General features: G+C 47.0%; 1 protein-coding gene across 2 annotated transcripts in view; it reads right to left on the minus strand.

Annotated features, from left to right (window-relative positions):
- TBPL1 (TATA-box binding protein like 1) overlaps positions 1-18,115 on the minus strand; it is a 190,841-nt gene that overhangs the window by 82,833 nt on the left and 89,893 nt on the right. For both annotated transcript variants that reach the window (XM_085611898.1, XM_085611899.1), the window contains exons 7-8: positions 5,305-5,408; positions 5,078-5,172 (exon numbers count right to left, since the gene is read on the minus strand). In XM_085611898.1, the coding sequence (XP_085468024.1) occupies positions 5,078-5,172; positions 5,305-5,408 (199 nt within the window). The remainder of the gene's footprint in view (positions 1-5,077; positions 5,173-5,304; positions 5,409-18,115) is intronic.

The raw sequence follows: 18,115 nt of genomic DNA on the forward strand, positions 1-18,115 counted from the left end.
CTCCGTGATCACCTGCGAGAGCGAGATCTCTGCCGGTGAGGAACCCTCGGGGGAGGAGGCGGTGGCTGCGGTGGCGAAGCAGGCAGCTGCGGCACGGGCAGAGGCAGCGGAGGAGGTGGAGGAGGAGGAAGAGGAGGAGGAGGAGGAGGAGGAGGCGGAGGAGGCAGGGCAGGCACCGGTGGAGGCGCCGGTGGAAGGTCGGGCACCGGAGGCAAAGGCGGCCGCTGGGTACCCAGCGGGGTCAGATGATCTGAAGCCCCATCACTTCTAGCCGGAGAGCCCCTAATCATCATTGGCCGGGCTCGCGGCCACTCTCCTCTTCTTGGCGGGCCTGTCCCGCGTGGAAGCCACCGAAGGCGAATGTCCGCGTCTCCTCGATCCCCGACTGGAGATCGTAATCACCGAGGACGTATTCCCCGATGTCTGGGACGTCGAACTGTACGTCGACCTCGACCGGCGTCTCTTCGCCCTCGACGACGAGTGCCGCCCCGCAGTCGATCGTCCTCTCGACGTCGAACCAAGTCTCCTCGACGTCGACCCATGCCTCCTCGGCGTCGAACCCTGCCTTGATCGCCATCGCCGGGGTGTCTGCCTCGACGTCGACTGCCTCCTCGACGTCGACTTCTGGCGTCTCGACGTCGACCGCCGGTGTCTCGGCGTCGACCGCTGCGATCTCGACGTCGATCGTTGGTATCTCGACGTCGATCGTTGATGTCTCGACGTCGATCGTTGATGTCTCGACGTCGATCGTTGATGTCTCGACGTCGATCTGTGTCTCGGTGTCGACCGCCTCCGCCTCGACGGCGGGCGCCGGGATCTCGGCGTCGATTCAGTCAGCGTCGAGCCGTGGGTAGACGGCGGCGAGTGAAGTCCATGGGGCTCGGTACGACGTCGATGTGTTGCGGACGTCGACCGTGACACCTGCGACGGCGACCCGGTCCCGGGTCCCGCCGGCCCCTCCCTCGACGTCGAACGCCGAGGCTGCCGCGACCCAGAGCCCTGGATCGACGGCGAACATACCGGTGCCTTCTCTCTCGCCGTCGACATCGTCGCCTTCGACGTCGAACGCGACCTACCAGCCGGTAGGTGCCGTCTCTGCTCCTTGCTCTGCCCGGAGGTCCCTCCAGGGGCTGAAGCATGGGCGGAGGAGGGGGAATGGGACCCTCCATGCCCTGAAGTCCCACCGGTCCTCTGCTTCTCCTGTCCCTGAAGGCGAGTCTTCTCCCTGTCCCTCAGGGTCCTTTTCGAAAAGGTGCTGCAGATGTCACAGGCAGCTGGGACATGTGAGGGCGACAAGCAGAGGATACACACCTCATGTGGGTCCGTCTTAGCCTTCTTCCTCCCACACTCAGGGCATTTATCGAATAAAGCCATGCTGAGAGTGGGCCAAAACTGCTCCAGATTGCAGGCAGTAGTAGACAAAGGCTTTAGACGTCGAATGAAACCACTTTTAATCCAAAAAATCCGATTTTAATCAATTAAACCACCCAAAAGGGTAGAGCTCAAGCTCCAGGGTCCTGCTAGCAGGAGCCGGAAAAAAGAACTGAAAGTAACTTGTGTTGGCTGTGCATCCTGGGATACCGGGGGTCTCTGGAGAGTTTCTTAAAGGCACGGTATCCCTTTAGCAGACACATAATGACAGCCTATGGGGCTTGTCTGTCCACCCCTTCCTCTCTATTGTTTAAAGGGATTTTGGTGAAGGGAGTGTGTGATAATAAAGGAACATGTCAAATGTGAATAAAAATGACATTTCAACTTTATTTTGGCTTTTGTGTTCACTTCAGAGGAAGTGCTGGCCAGTGCAGCCTTGTGGTGATTAGGCTGTATTATTTTGTCTGTCTCTTAAGTGTCTTTGCAGGTTTGCAAATGCGGGACAGCTTAAGAGATATTTTTGATTGCTCCGGGGTCCCCGCACATGGGCGGGGATTATTCATAGATTATGACTATACACAGAGATCCCCTACTACAGAACTAATCATGTTGGTTACTGTCATGTTTTTGCCTTGCAACTCGTAGTTCAATACATTTAATTTCTCGGTCACATCTGTCAAATAAGCTAAATCGATCAACCATTTAGTGTTTGGTAACTGTGTGGTATCTTCATTTTTAGACTCTATGAAAGCTTTGACTTCTGGCAATAGCGAAAGGAATCTCTGCAGTATTTTTCCCCTGCTAAGCCATTGGATTTAAGTATGCAGTAAAAGGTCATCATACTCAGCTGATACTTCAAGGAACAACTTGAAGGTTCGGTGTTGCTAGGCCTTAGCACAAATTGAATTAATAATTTTAACAACAGGAGACCTCACATTATCAAACCCCATTACCTTGGAACATATTGCCTGTTGATGTACAATGCATTGGTAGTTTAATAACGGAGGGAAATCTGGATCTGCTTTACAATTGGCAATGAAACCAGAATGACGCCCTATCATTGCGGGTGCGCCATTAGTTGTTATCGCCACTAACTTCTTCAATGGGACATTTTGTTTCACAAAATAATTTTTCACCTCATTGTGGATGTCAGATCCTCTGGTTGTGGTTTTCAGAGGCAACAGAGTTAAAAATTCCTCTTTATCAGGGAAGTCTGTAAAAAACCATTCTAACGAACAATGTCAGCTGTACAATATCACTTGCATCTACAGATACATCACACTGAAGAGAAAAATATTTGCATGTCTTTAAATCCCGCCCTAACTGCTCTATCATGTTGGCCGATAATGCAGATACCTTTCTTGCAATAGTGTTTGACCCTAACTACACATCTGAAATGGCAGACATGATTTCAGGTCTATTTTTAAAGTCTTTGAATAAGGACTCGGCCATTAGAAGCATTGCCTCCTTCACAATGGCTCCATCAGAAAACGTTGCTTTGTGCTTGATCAAGTGAGGAGTAACTATGAAGGATGCTTCAGTCGCTGCAGTGGCTTTCTTCGTTGGCTTTGTAAAAAATAATTGCTGTGTCTGCAATGCAGATTTCAGTTTTTTTATTTTTTGACACCTCAGGCTGCTTCCTTTAGGGAACTTCCTCTCAAAATGCATGTGCTTTATTGAAAAATGCCTCTCAACATTGCTCTTTTTTCCCACTGCAACTTTTGCTCCATAGATCAACCATACACAATTGTCTAATTTGTGTAAATATTTTTTTTTTCTCCGACTCTTGATGGAAGTAGTAAGTCTTACTCTTAGCTCTTTTGGAGGGACCTGGCTCTTAATCCATGATAAGTTGTTAAGGCTGTAAGCAAGAATAAAAATGTTGATGAAGTCAACATCCAATCCATAACAGGCAAGAATACCACGTGGACACCTTTAACCCCTTCAGCGCTCATGACGGAGCCACTCCGTCATGAGCCACGGGTGCAGTGTGCTCATGACGGAGTGGTTCCGTCATGCTGCGGCCGTTGGCCGCCGCTCCTCCCACGCTGCGCTGATTCCCCGCCTGTGCGGGCGATTAGCGCAGTGGGAGGAGTCATGACGGAACCACTCCGTCATGAGCACAGCTCAACCGTGGCTCATGACGGAGTGGCTCCGTCATGAGCACAGCGCCACCGCGCTGCCCCCAAACCCCCCCAGCGCTGCGGCGGAATTCCCGCCGCAGCGAAGGGGTTAATAATGTTGTATTGCAGACCATTTGTGAGTAGCAGCCATGCTGGTAAATTAAACAGCACAATTGGAAAGTGAAATAACTAACTCATCTTAGCTATGTTTAATTATGAACATGGGAGGACTGCTTTTCACTAATGGCCTGAGATTTGAGTAATTAAGACCAAAGCATAGTTTTGGGCTTGTATGGACTTTAGTCGACCTCTGTAAATAGGAAGAGGACTTCAAATTGTACCACACAAAGCACCCAATTCACAAAGGTGAAGGTTTTGCAAATCATTTCTATTGGGTAATCCTATATTTTATTTTTTTAGCAAACATTGAACTTTTTTTTTAAAATTAAGACAAGCTTTGAAAACTACTCCAGATAATGATATTCCATGACAGCTGCAGACTTTGTGACATAGCCCTGTGACCTCAGGCTTATGGTGACTGAGATCACCCACACCACACAAGATCACCTTCCTAAAGAATATTAATCCTCCATTCTCTTGGGATTATCCTCTTAAATGCCTACCCACACCTGCATTTTCGAGTCAAGAAGATGTTCATACGTATGTATGCAAGACAAGTAAAAAGTTCCCAAATTTAGTAGAAGTACATGCTTTTTTTTTATATGTAACTTGAAAGCAACAGTTGCAATATACAAGAAGGTGTCCTGAATGTTCTGCGTTTTATACCTAACATTACTACATTGAGTGGGGTGCAACCTATTACATATGCATACTCCATCCATATATTGCACACAGCTGACGGCGGCAGGGAATACTGTTATCTGATTATCCCAATATACTTAGGAGTGCAAATGACTCAGTATATTGATGAACAGTTCTTTGACTGGCCCTGTTGCGAAGAGCCAGGTTGTTGAGCTCTGCTGCTCTAAACTGCCCCGGTGCTCTGCTGGAGTCTAATCTTCAGTAGGCCACAGGTCACAACTGTGAAGGTGAATGTTAAGCAGTTCACACACACTCTTTAGTGCAAAGTTAAAAACTGAAAAAAGGTGAGCTAGTGCAACAAAAAGTTGATGAGGATATGTGTCTTGTCAGAGCATATTCCATTACAGAGATATCCCGACAGGATCAGATATTGAAGAAACTATTTCACAAAAAAGCCGTAAAACATTCAGGTAGTCTTGAAAGTCCCATTAGGATTCATTCCGAGGACAGGTGAGATGGTGAAGGAAAGCATGGAAGATCCTAGCAGGAGTAAAATCAATAACCTTGTGACAATCTCCTGATATTAGTACCATCTCCTGATATCAGTGCCATCTCCTGATATCAGTGCCATCTCCTGATATCAGTGCCATCTCCTGATATCAGTGCATAATTCCAGATGGCCATCCATAGCTTAGACAAAAGAACAAGGAGACTATTCTCAATGATTCAATTTGGTGGTCCTGCTAAAACACATACAATTTCTTTAAATAAAACCAAAGTCTTTGAAAAGATGACCAACTTGCACACGCTATGATTAGTACCTGTCACAGTTATACTTCCGGTGGAGAAAATCTGTATTGTTGCTCTTAGGGTCTTTATTCTGTAGCACGCTGCAGGATGAAGTTCTGGCTCATAACTAAAATGAGATTGCAGGAAAATGCAAGTAAATAGAACAATGGACACTGGCTTGTACTATATATATATATATATCTATATCTATATATTTAAAAAAACCAGTAACACTCAAATTGGTATTCAATATAAATACCTGACATGTGGTCTATTCTTTTTTGTGAATTCCGGTAGTCTGATCTCAAAGGGCATTGTACAAACTGCCAACACATTAACAATTTTGAAATCCGTGAATCTCACCTTGGAAAAACAGAACCAAAAATATATTACATACTTATTGGGGAAAACAAACACAAGCTGAAAATATACAGTTGACACAAATTGAACAAACTTTACTGGCAAACAAGATGAAACACAACTTTACCTTTGTTTCTAAATATAGCTTAATAATTATTGGGCAATATTTATTGTGAATGCAGAAGCTATGCCGTAACCAGCATTAATTAGAACACACATTTACATCTCACTTGTGTCTAATTAATGAGCTGCAAAAGACCTTTACAAGGTGCGTCTTCTCAGTTTTGGACACAAGGAAATCCCATCTGGCACTCATTACTCAGAGGAGGTGAAAGGTGCTGGCTTCAGTACAAATGATGTACCACATGACATGCCAAGTATCACAGATGAGAAAGTCTCTTTAAGTGTCTGCCAGTATCTGCATAAATGAATCTACACATCTATGAGTGCATGTGGTGGTCCTTCTATATGAGACTGGATGGCAAAAAGCAGTCTTACCCTGGAACATCAGTGCCATTACTTAGCTTCTAATGGTCTTCTCCAGCCTAACGTGGTATCCCTTGTCTTCTGGAAGAAATCCCTGGCATGTGGTGACTCACAAATATAGATAGAAACAAACCCTAAAATATTTACTTACCTGAAACTCCAGTTCTGCCGCCTTAGTATATTTCATGTATTTATATGCGCGATTCATTTCCTGTCATCAGGCTGGGGATCGCTGGTAACTTAGAACACTGGTAAGTAAGCAGTGTTAAACGAGTTATAGGTCTCAACAATAGTGTTTGTTTAGTAGCACATACACCTGATTGTGAAACAATCCGAACTTTCTCAAGCTCTCCTACTCCCCTTAATAGCCACCATAGCTCAGATTTTATAGCACAAAGTGTGACCAGAGTGCATGATAAATGAGGGTAGGATTGAGGAGGAGGCAGGGTTGCATGAGAATATAAGAAAGATACCACTGCTAGAGAACTGGAGTTACAGATAAGTAACTCTTTTCTTCTCCAGCATTGAATCATTCATATGCCTGAATCAGAACAGTAAACAGTACAGATCAGATCCAGGCTCACTTCAACAGAAACAGGTTTCGGAGGACTGCCTGCCCAACTGCTGAATCAAAATTCAGAATTTTTTTTATTCGGTTAAGTATACATTAACCATAAAAGAGACACATGCAAAGAATCAATCGCAATGAAACAGTCACAATAGACCAAATTTTACAAAGCCCCATCCAACTAATACCACAAAGCCAAAAAAACCTTTCCAAAAGCAGCTGAAGCGCACATTAATAAAAGCGAGTATAGCCTGGCCCCAACCAGAATAAACAAGATAAAAATATAATTTAAATTACTATACATTAATCAGTTAAAATAAGTAACAATCAAATTTACTATTAGAAAAAAGGACACCAAATCTAATCAAGGAACTTCTAAGTATAATAGCCTCTGATGATAAAAAAAACAAGCATTTGCAATGCAATAGGTCTCGCATTACTGATAGTATGAGGTATTGGCATAGCAAATAATAATGCAACGCCAATAGCTCATACTTTCAGTAATGTGAGACGTAGTGCATTGCAAATGCTTGCACAGTGAGCCAGGAACCTGCATTCTATGCCTCAGTGCAGTACCGCAAGCTGCTCCTAGAGGTCCCTAGTGAGCAAGGCACCAGCACAGCATGTCTAGGTGCAGTGCGGCAAGCTGCTACTAGAGGTCCCTAATGAGCAAAGCACCAGCACTGCATGTCTAGGTGCAGTACAACAAACTGCTCCTAGAGGTCCCTACTGAGATAGGCACCAGCACTGCAGGTCTCGGTGAAGTTCCGCATGCTGCTCCTAGAGCAACCAGAGACCCCCGATTCTAATAGGTCCCTAGTGAACAAGGCACCAGCACTGCATGTATAGGTGCAGTACCACAAACTGCTTCTAGAGTTCCCTAGTGAGCAAGACACCAGCACTGCATGTCTAGGTGCAGTACGGCAAGCTGCTCATAGAGGTCCCTAGTCAGCAAGACACCAGCACTGCATGTCTAGGTGCAGTACGGCAAGCTGCTCATAGAGGTCCCTAGTGAGCAAGCCAACAGCACTGCATGTCTAGGTGCAGTACCGCAAGCTGCTACTAGAGGTCTCTAGTAAGCAAGGGACCAGCACTGCATGTCTACAAAGTTGGAGTTATTGGCATTATAAATGGCAATGATTTTTTAGCTAGCCATGTTGCAAGGTGCAGTAGCATATGAGGCCAAACGTGGACCTCTTTTAGTCACATATGGTAATACACCCACCAGAAGATATGGTAAATCCACCCTACCCATAATGCATTGCATGCAAGACATTACTGCGAGTACGTTCAACTAGTTATGTCCATATATACAATTAGTAGCTTGAAATGTGACAAAAGGATTATTACAAGAATTTCGGATTAGGTTGTACTCTGTGTGGAGCAGATAAAGGGAAATTTATAGACGGTCTCATAAAAATGTGAGATGTTCTAGTGAGTGAAGTAACCACTGCCAGCCTAGCTTAGGACAAAGTGCGTTTCCTGTCTGAAGCCTTATAAGAAAATAGTGCCTTGAGGCTGTAATGAAAACCTATGGAGTAACAACAAATGTAACAGGGAGTGTCCTCATGGGAGGTTACAAGAAGAGACAAGATGATACTAAGGAGGAACTCCTAAGTCTATACACCAATGAAAAGCCATCATTCACAAAGGACAGGGACAGGAGCCAAATAAAAAGATGGGCGGAGCTTTATGCCCATATTCTGAATACACCATATCTCGAAGAGACAGCGCAAGCGCTGCCTAGGTGAGACATAAAAAATAAGCAATAGAAAATTATATAAATGTATCAGTAAGCAGCAGCAAATACATTATGGCAGGGCAAACCTGTGTAAAATTCCTCTTCAGGAAAAGAGGAAGAATAAACTGCTTAAGAGGCTTGGTATAATACCCACAAAACAAAAAAAGTAATGTCTTGAGGAAACTGAGAATCACAACGTCAAGGATCAGGATTTTACTGAGCAATCCATTTACCTCTACAGGGCCGTTTAAGGAACCGAGTGGCCCGTTTTGCATTGTTTGCTTTGTCTAGGAATACTCTTGTAGTAGGTGTGACCACTTTATCTACACAATACACAGGTGTACTTCTCCCAGATAATTTATTTACCCCAGTGGTACACGGTCCACCTAAACGAGCAGCTCGAAATACATTGTAGACTCTGTCTTGAAATATTATGAAACAATTATGGTCAATGGCAGTCCTCGGAAGGGGACTCCCATTGACCTTGGTTTGATCTGTTTCTGTTGCAAGAACTAAGCCCAGCCACACAATGGAGCAGCTTATTTATCGGTACAAGTGGTGTAAGGCTGGATGTTGGAAATGTTGTCGATTTCTGCGGATTCTGGAGTTTTCCATCACAGTAATGTCCTCCTGCTTCCACACCCTCCGCCTCCTACGCAAGACCTTCAAATAGATCCCCCTCGAACATAGAAAGACCATCACTCATGCCCTAGTCACCAGCAGACTCGACTACGGCAACGCACTCTATGCTGGAATAAACAAAAACCTCACCGCAAGCTACAGAACATCCAAAACGCCGCAAGACTGGTCCTCAACCTGCCAAGACATTGCCATATCTCCCAGCACCTGCGCACACTCCACTGGCTCACCATGGAAGCTAGAGTCACCTTCAAGATGCTCACCTACGCTCACAAGGCCCTCCACGACACCGGACCAGCATACCTGAACAGCCAACTCAAATTCCACGCACCCCAAAGGACCCTACGATCAGCCCAACTCTCCTACGCCATGATCCCCGCACCAGAAAGACCAGATCGCGAGGCCGCTCCTTCTCCTTCCTCGCGGCCAAAGTCTGGAAAGACCTTCCGCTCCACATCAGACAGACATCGATCCCCATCTTCGCAAGAAACCTCAAAACCTGGCTCTTCGACAGACCCCCTCCTTGATGGACTGGAAACTGCGACCCCCCCCCCCCCACCCGGTGCCTTGAGACCCTTAAGGGTGAGTAGTCTCGCTTAACAAACACCTGATTGATTGAAAATGCACTCTTTCAGGCAAGGTTTGCAGAGCATTCTGGGTAAGAAAACCTTGTGGGATTCGCGCTAAGCACACCACCCTGGACTCCCCTGGGTATCTAGTTTTCAAAAAGGTCTGTGGTTAATAGGTTTGCATGGGTGGCGCCACAGCTTGGCCCCATTCAAGCAGCAACATATATTGGTTATCTCTCAAAGTAGAGCTTTAGGGAGTTCTATGTTGTGATGTCTAGGCCCGCCCACACACCTGTACCATTTTTATCGGGAGACTAGTGGGAACTCAGGGTGGTAGAAAATGTGTGGCTCCCTGCAGATTCCAGAACTTTCCTTCACAGAAATAGGATGAAAATGTGTTTCTTCCCAAATTTTGACGTTTACAAAGGCTTCGGGGTAAAATGATCACATAAGACATGCTGGTGAGAGACACGTCACCCCACCCTGCATTCCCATAGGCGTCACTTTTTAAGATTTTCACAGATTTGTTACATTTCCCTAGGTGCCCGCTGAGCTATGGTCCGAATTCCACAGCTACCCATATTGGGAAACACGCATTTGCAATGCAATAGGTCTTCCATTAGAGAAACTGAGCTATTGGCGTTGCAAAGCATTTTTTTGCTTTAAAAATATCACTGTTGTAGCATAATGTAGGAAGCTGGCTCTGTATATACTATACCAAAGTAAGGTATAGTGTGAGAGTCCAGTGGACCCCCAGAGATATAGCAGAAGCTAACGTAGATAATACCTTACTCTCTTTTGTGGTAGTGTGTTTGAGGAGGGTAGTGTTAGGCGTTTGTTGTACACACTCAGGCAAGAAATGCTGTCACACTCAGACAGAATCCAGACCAATTGTTTGCACAAAAAGAAGTTACTTTGTTCTTTTTTTCCCCTAGAACCAAGATATACTTAGTAGCAGGTAAGTTAAAATCTTCATACAATGTTACTTTTTAAAAGACAGTGAATGCGGGTTTGGTAGGACCATTTAGATTACTTTTCCAGTGAGAACAATTGCTAAACTGTCAAAGAACACCTAAAATTGCTGTTAGATTACTTTAATGATTACTTCAAGATTACTTTTCTAAATTAGCATGAAACATACTCCTAACATAGTCTAAGTATCACAGGATATTAGTAAGCAGGTTAACTCGTTTACAGGCACTATTTACTTTTGTTGCAGTACAAGACAATTCTTCAGAGAAAACCCACAATACAGTCCTATGGGGAACAAGCATTTGCAATGCAATAGGTCTCGCATTTGCGAGAGTTTAAGTTATTGGCATTGTAAATGGTAATGTTTTTTATTTATGTTTTAAAAACCAACACATAAAAAAAAAGCATTGTCATTTATAATGCCAAGAGCTCACTCTGTTGCAAATGCAAGACCTACTGCATTGCAAATGCTGGTTTACTAGGACCCCTGTCCCCTCTCCATTTCCGGACCTTCTCTTCCTCTCACCCATCTCTTTCATCATTATCTCACCGCTCCTCCTTTCACCTTCTATCCCCTTCTGGTCTCTCCCTCCACCACTTCTTTCCCTTTCCAGTCGTCCTCCCTCTCTTCATTCCAAGTTTTCTTTATAAAAATGTATTAAATGCGTAACATATTTACCAAGGCATATCCACATGATGTATTTTTGCAAAGTTTATCAGTTTGTTTCGCCTGTTGCCGCGCTGTTGCAAAACGCTTCGAGTAATTTCGCAAGCCAAAGGAAAGGTGCAAAATGCAGTTCTCTTATTAATACCAGTGAAAGAGTCTGTACTGTAATAATTAAGTGCGTGGGAAACCAAGAGAGCGCTGGCTGGCACGCAGCCCCGACATGTGGTCGACATGACATGGAAATAAATACATAAAGACATTTACATAAAATAAGAATGGACACGCAGGGATGAGAGCCAGATGTGGTTTGTTTTTTACGGGGGACTCGTTAAGAAAGGAGTAGCAGTGTCCCGTTTATCGCTCAGTGTCCACCTTTGAAAAGGCGCTTGCGGTAAAATGTGTGTGCGGGCCTATCTTCCCCACCCCCAGTGCTTTGCCCCACCCCACTGGCATGGGCAGGCTGGCAGGGGGCCCACTGCGGGGCCCCACAATTTGTCACCATGGGATAAAGCTCGGGAATGTGGTCCCAACTTATAAAACCAGAATCTACATGACTCCCAGTGGCAGAGCTCAGGGTCTGGGAAAAGGGGTGTGGGGGGAGCGTGGTCAAACCTCAACAGGCGGATGGCTGCACAAACCAGCGGAACTGCCATGAGGGCAGGGGAGCCCACAAATCTGAATCGCCATTGACACAGTTATTAATTAGCATTAACACTATTAGAATGCACAAACTCTATAATCACAGAATGTCTCTAAATGTCTCATTGGGCGAGAGCCCTTCACGTGACCACCGAGTCGGATCCCTGTTTTTCCCTTCTTTGACGTCAGAGCAGCATGACTCCTGGCCCACATGTCACGGAATGGGGCAGAGGGTCATCTACTAACCGTGGACCTCACAGACACGAGGGAGGCAGCTTTCACGAGTGGCGATCCAGCACCCCGGCCAACCGACCGACCCCTGTCTCTCCTGTCAGCAGCCAGTCTGCAGAGCCCCGGCTGACAGGGAGCAGCTGTGTTGGTCGATGACGAGCGGTTGTTAGTGAAGCTGTCAGCCCGGCCCAGGCCCCCGCCCTGCTCACTTACACCGGAGAGCGCACCTTTGGAGGAGTGAAATGTATTTATTTACCTCAGTAGTGGTCTCACGCTACATCGGACAGACAATAATGACGCACAGGGCGTTTGCTTCTCGACATCCCCACTAACATCTAATGAGAACAAGCATTGTGCTACTGTACGACCTAGCTTAAGATAACTACATAAATAAATAATAATTAAAAAAAAAAAACACTGAAAGAACACTCTCCCAAAAAACACACAATGCATGGACAGCGGAGTGTGGGCGGGGGGTACGAAAATCCACAGAGTGAGGGTGCGGTGGGAGAGTAAGCGAAAATGCATGGACAACTGAGTGCGATCGCACTTCGCAGCCAGAATGACAAAAAAGAAGTGCTCACCCATTAATTAAAGGAGACCGTATCACGCCGCAAGTAAAGGATCCAGTCCGGGGCCAAAACTGGACAGGGCGGTAACAAGGAGGGACTAAGAAGCCTCCTTTACAATAGAAATCCAGCGTTTAGCCTGAACTAGGACGGAAGCCAATGGGAAGAAGGGGCGCGGCTTCAAGCCCCCTTCTGAAAGTGTATCGATGACAATAAGCCTCGCAGAGCGAGGAGTGCATGCGCACTCCAGAGCTAGGTCTGCGAGACCTAAAGATGGGCACTTTACAACAAATACTCAATGCATGGGAAACAATGAAGGGTTTTCTTCTTAAGTGGGGAAAGGAAATGTTTCCTCTTTCTTCAAGAAATGGGAAGATACCATGTTCGAGAGGAGTTGCTTTTCTCTAAAAAGGGGAGGATGTCATATTTTGACGAACTTGGGTCATTTCTACTAGTATGCAAGAAGTAGGAGGAACAAGGGACATTCCGGGGCAGTGTAGAGCAGCGATGGCAAGTCAGGAGGCAAGCTCTGGCAGAAATTGAAAACCAATGTAAGAGAGTGGAGACATGCAATAAAGACTAGCATAGTAACTTGCTTATGAATGTCTGGTCCTTTGCCTAAATAGTGGAAATAATGCCTTTGTGCAAGGAAGGAATATGCTACTTACCAGTATGCATCTGTTCTTGGCATGTAGAGCTGCAGAGTTGTACACTTAGCATAGATCGCCATCTGGTGTTGGGCCCGGATGTTTGCAGTTTGTTTTTGTTCTTTGGACAGTCTTTGGAAGTCACGAGTTCGGTGACTCCTCCTTCGGTCCGTACTGCGCATGGGCTTCGGCTCCATCCTCAGATTGTTTTTCGCCAACAGGGAAATGATGGAGCGTAGTAATAACAGTGAGAAACCCATGTGTGTTGTATCTAAATAAGATGGACTGGAACGGATACAGGTAGCCGGGGAGGCGGGTGGGCGTGTACAACTCTGCAGCTCTACATGCCAAGAACAGATGCATACTGGTAAGTAGCATATTCCGTTCGAGGCATATGAGCTGCAGATTGTACACTTAGCATAGATTATATAGCAGTACCCAACCTTAGCGGCGACCACCGGTATCCGTTGCAGTGGTTTGAAAAAGTGTCTTTAGTACAGCCTGGCCCACACTAGCTTGCTGCTTGGAATGCACATCTACACAGTAATGTTTTGTGAAGGTGTGCGGTGTTGACCATGTGGCTGCCTTGCAGATGTCATCTAAGGGTATGTTCCCTAGACTAGTAGAGTGGGCTTTAGGTGGAACAGATAATGTTCTTTTTGCCTTTTGATAGCAAATTTGTATGCACTTTACAATCCACCTAGCTATCCCTGATTTAGAGATGGGGTTGCCTTTATGTGGTGGAGAGAAGGAGACGAACAATTGTTTAGTCTTTCTGAAAGGTTGCGTTCTTTGTATGTAGTACAGCAAAGCCCTTTTAACATCAAGTGTGTGTAAGGCCCTTTCTGCAACAGATTGAGGTTGCGAGAAAAAGACAGGTAATTCCACCGATTGATTGAGATGGAAGGGGGAAATGACCTTGGGCAGAAACTTCGGATTTGTACGAAGTATGACCTTGCTGTGATGTATTTGTAGGAAGGGTTCCTGTATAGTGAACGCTTGTATTTCACCAACCCTTCTAAGGGAAGTGATAGCTACGAGGAAAGCTGTTTTCCAGGTGAGGAACTGTAGCTCACATTTATGCATTGGTTCGAAGGGTGGACCTATTAACCGTGTAAGAACTACATTTAGATTCCACACAGGGGAAGGTGGTGCCCTGGGAGGAATTACTCGTTTAAGGCCTTCCATAAAGGCTTTAATAGCAGGTACTCTGAACAGTGATAAATGCTGTCTGTTTTGTAGATAAGCAGCAATCGCTGCTAGGTGTAGACGTATGGATGAATATGCTAGGTTACACCTGTGAAGATGGAGCAGATAGCATATGATGTGCTGTATGGATGCATCTAAAGGGTTGATTGTATTGTTACGGCAGTAAATTACAAATCTTTTCCACTTTGCGGCATAGCATGCTCTAGTGGTAGGACGTCTGGCTTCCATGATGATGTTCATGCAATCAGGGGGAAGGTTAGGGTATCCAAATTATAAGATTTCAGGAGCCAGATCGCCAGGTTGAGCTGAGCTGGGTCCGGGTGCCTGATTTCTCCATGGTTCTGGGTTAGGAGGCATGGGGACAGGTGCAGTTTTTGATGTGGCACCACCGATAGCTGTAGTAGTGTGGTGTACCACGGCTGCCTGGCCCATGTTGGGGCTACCAGAATGAGTGTGAGGGAGTGCTGTTGTAGCTTCCTTACCACTAACGGAATTAGTGGGAGAGGTGGAAAGGCGTATGCAAATTTGCCTGACCAGTTCATCCATATCGCATTGCCTTTGGAGAATGGGTGTGGGTATCTGGCGGCGAAGCTTGGGCATTTTTTGTTTTCGTGGGTGGCGAAGAGGTCTATCTGAGGATGCCCCCACTGTTGGAAGAATGGGTGAAGAACTTGTGGATGCAGTTCCCATTCGTGTAGTTGTTGCGTTTGTCTGCTGAGCAGATCTGCCATGGTGTTTTGTACGCCTGGAACGTGCTGTGCCAGGAGAAAGATGTTTTGGGGAATTGCCCATCTCCATATGCTCTGGGCTAAGCGGGAGAGCTGGGGAGAGTGTGTACCCCCCTGTTTTTGGATATAATACATTGCAGTCATGTTGTCTTGCATGGTGAGGTGTAAGAGGTGCGCTCCCCAGCCGGAGAGCGATGCGTCCGCTGTTAGAATCACCTGAGGAACCGGGTCCAGGAACGGCCGCCCTTTGGAAAGGTTTGTGGTGTTCCACCACTGCAGAGAGTGATGGGTGCGGCCGTCCACCAACACCAGATCCGTCAGCTGACCCTGGGCCTGGTTCCACTGTTGTGCTAGGCACTCTTGAAGTGGACGCATGTGAAGTCTTGCATGGGGCACTATGAAAATGCAAGACGCCATCATTCCTATGAGCTTCATAAACACTCTTGCTGGAAGAGAGTGTTGAGGAAGGAATGTTTTGCGCAAGGCTTGTATGCTTGCGATTCTGGCTGAGTTTGGATAGGCAATACCTTTGGAGGTGTCTATAGTGGCCCCGAGATATTGCTTTGTGTGAGATGGTATGAGGTGGGACTTTTGGTAGTTCACCGTGAAGCCTAGCTGGTGGAGCAGTTGGATGGTGCTGTTTGTATGTTGCACACATTGGTGGTAGGACGCGGCTTTTATGAGCCAGTCGTCTAAGTAGGGGAAGACGTGAATCTGTTGACGTCTGAGGTGTGCTGCTACTACCGCTAGGCATTTGGTAAACACCCGTGGTGCGGTGGTGACCCCGAAGGGGAGAACCGTGAATTGGTAATGCTGACCGTCCACTACTAACCTGAGGTACTTCCTGTGAGAAGGGTGTATTGGAATGTGAAAGTATGCGTCTTTCAGATCCAAGGTAGTGAGAAAGTCTCCCTGACAGAGGAGCGGGAGGACTTGTTGTAGGGTGACCATGTGGAAATGGTCTGAATGTATGTATGCATTGAGAGGCCGGAGGTCCAGAATGGGCCTCAGGGTCCCGTCTTTCTTCGGTATCAGGAAATACAGAGAGTAGACCCCTAGATTTTGCTGATTGACGGGGACCTGCTCTATAGCGTGTTTTTGGAGGAGGGAGAGCACCTCCTGTTTGAGTAGTGTGGAATATTCCTGAGACATTGGACGGTGTCTTGGTGGGATATTGGGTGGGGTAGATGTTAGCTCGAGACAGTACCCTAACCGAATAATTTGGGTCACCCATTTGTCCGATGTTATGGACTCCCATGCGTGTATAAAGTTTTGTAGTCTGCCCCCGACTGGAGTGGAATGGTCTGGGGGGAGCGAAGGGAAGTCATTGTGCGGGCGGGGTGGCAGAACGGGTGGTGTTAGTTTTGCCCCTGCCCTTATTGTTGTTGCCTCTGTACCCACCCCTTTGGTTGCCCTTTGAAAAGGTATTTTGAGGAGGGGACTTGTAGGAGGTAGAGGCGGTATCGGTGGAGTAGCCTCTGCCTGTGCTACGAAAGGATGAGCGTCGAAAGGAGCGCTTGGGGGCTTGTGATTGTAGTGCCCCCATAGACTTTGCTGTGTCTGTGTCCTTTTTCATCTTTTCTAATGCTTCGTCCACCTTTGGCCCAAAGAGAGTTTGTTGGTCAAAGGGGTGATTTAGTATGGACGCCTGGACTTCAGGCTTGAACCCTGAGATCCCGAGCCAGGCATGACGATGAAGCAGGACACTAGTGTTTATGGCTCTAGAAGCAGTGTCAGCTGCATCGAGGGCACACTTAATAGAGGTGTTAGTAATTAGTTTACCCTCCTGTATTAGGTCATGAGCCTTGCGTTTGTGTTTTTCGGGGAGGTGCTGCATAAGAGCCTCAAGCTCGTCGTAGTGTGCTCTGTCATAGTGCGCAAGTAGCGCTTGTGCATTTGCAATGCGCCACATGTTTGCAGCTTGGGAGGCGGTGCGTTTGCCAGACGCGTCTAGAAGTTTGGATTCTTTATCTGGCGGTGGGGCTTCTCCTGAGGACTGGGAGTTAGCCCGCTTTCTAGCTGTGGACACAACTAGGGAATCTAAGGGAGCAGGGCCCTTGATGTATGCAGGGTCTGTGGGTGCCGCCTTGTACTTTTTTTCTATTCTAGGGTTCAATACCCTGGCCCTGACAGGGTCTTTGAACACCTCTGCAGCATGCTTGGTGACACCTTTAAGCATGGGCAAGATAGACGTGGACTTGTCCTGAATGTCAAATGTGTCCAGTAGGAAGTCGTCTTCCACTGGTTCACTATGCATTTGCACCCCATGGTAGTGTGCTGCTCTCTGCAGTAAGTGGTGAAAACCTAAGGAGTCCTCTGGAGGAGACGGCCTGGATGGGTATAGGTCGTCCTGAGGCATATCAGGTATGTCAGGGTTATGGTAGTCTTCCCATGGGTCTGGGGTCCCCGGTGGAGTGGAGTCCATTGGGGCGTCCGCTGGGTCATAATGTGGATCCCCGAAATCCGGATCTGGGGACGGGGTCGGGGAGTGATAAGGTAAGGGTGGCGGAGACCTGGGAGGGGGAGGGGGTGGAGGAGGTGGAGGAGGTGGAGGAGGAGGTAATGGGGAGGGTACTCTGAGAGGAGAAGTAGCAGAGTCCTTCCGCTTGGGTGGTGGAGGAGGAGCCGGTGTGTCAAGACGTCTTTTTTTGACAATTAAAGTCAGTAGCCCAGTCTTTGCATCTTTAGATAGAGTCTTTTGCAAAGGGTCTGGTGTAAAGAGGTCCAGTGGCGCCGAATCGTCCGCTGGCGCCGATGGTTTCGGAGCAGAGGGCTTCGATGGTTTCTGTGCGCCATGCTTTTTGGGAGCCTCCGGTTTTTTCGGCGTCGAAGGAGTTTTCGGCGCCGGAGCGTCGGTGCCGACAGATTTGTGTTTGGTCGGCACCGAGAGTCCAGGCTTCGGCACCGGTGGCTTAGGAGTCAAGCTGGGTATCACTTTCTTCGGTGCCGGATGGTGTTTTTCGGCACCAGGCGTCGGCTGGCTCGAGCCCGAGCTGCCGTGAGACTTTTGAGGCTTCGACACCGGGCCCGAAGGTGGGGTGATAG

The sequence above is a fragment of the Triturus cristatus genome, chromosome 6, assembly GCF_964204655.1.
Source record: "Triturus cristatus chromosome 6, aTriCri1.1, whole genome shotgun sequence".
Lineage (NCBI taxonomy): Eukaryota > Metazoa > Chordata > Amphibia > Caudata > Salamandridae > Triturus > Triturus cristatus.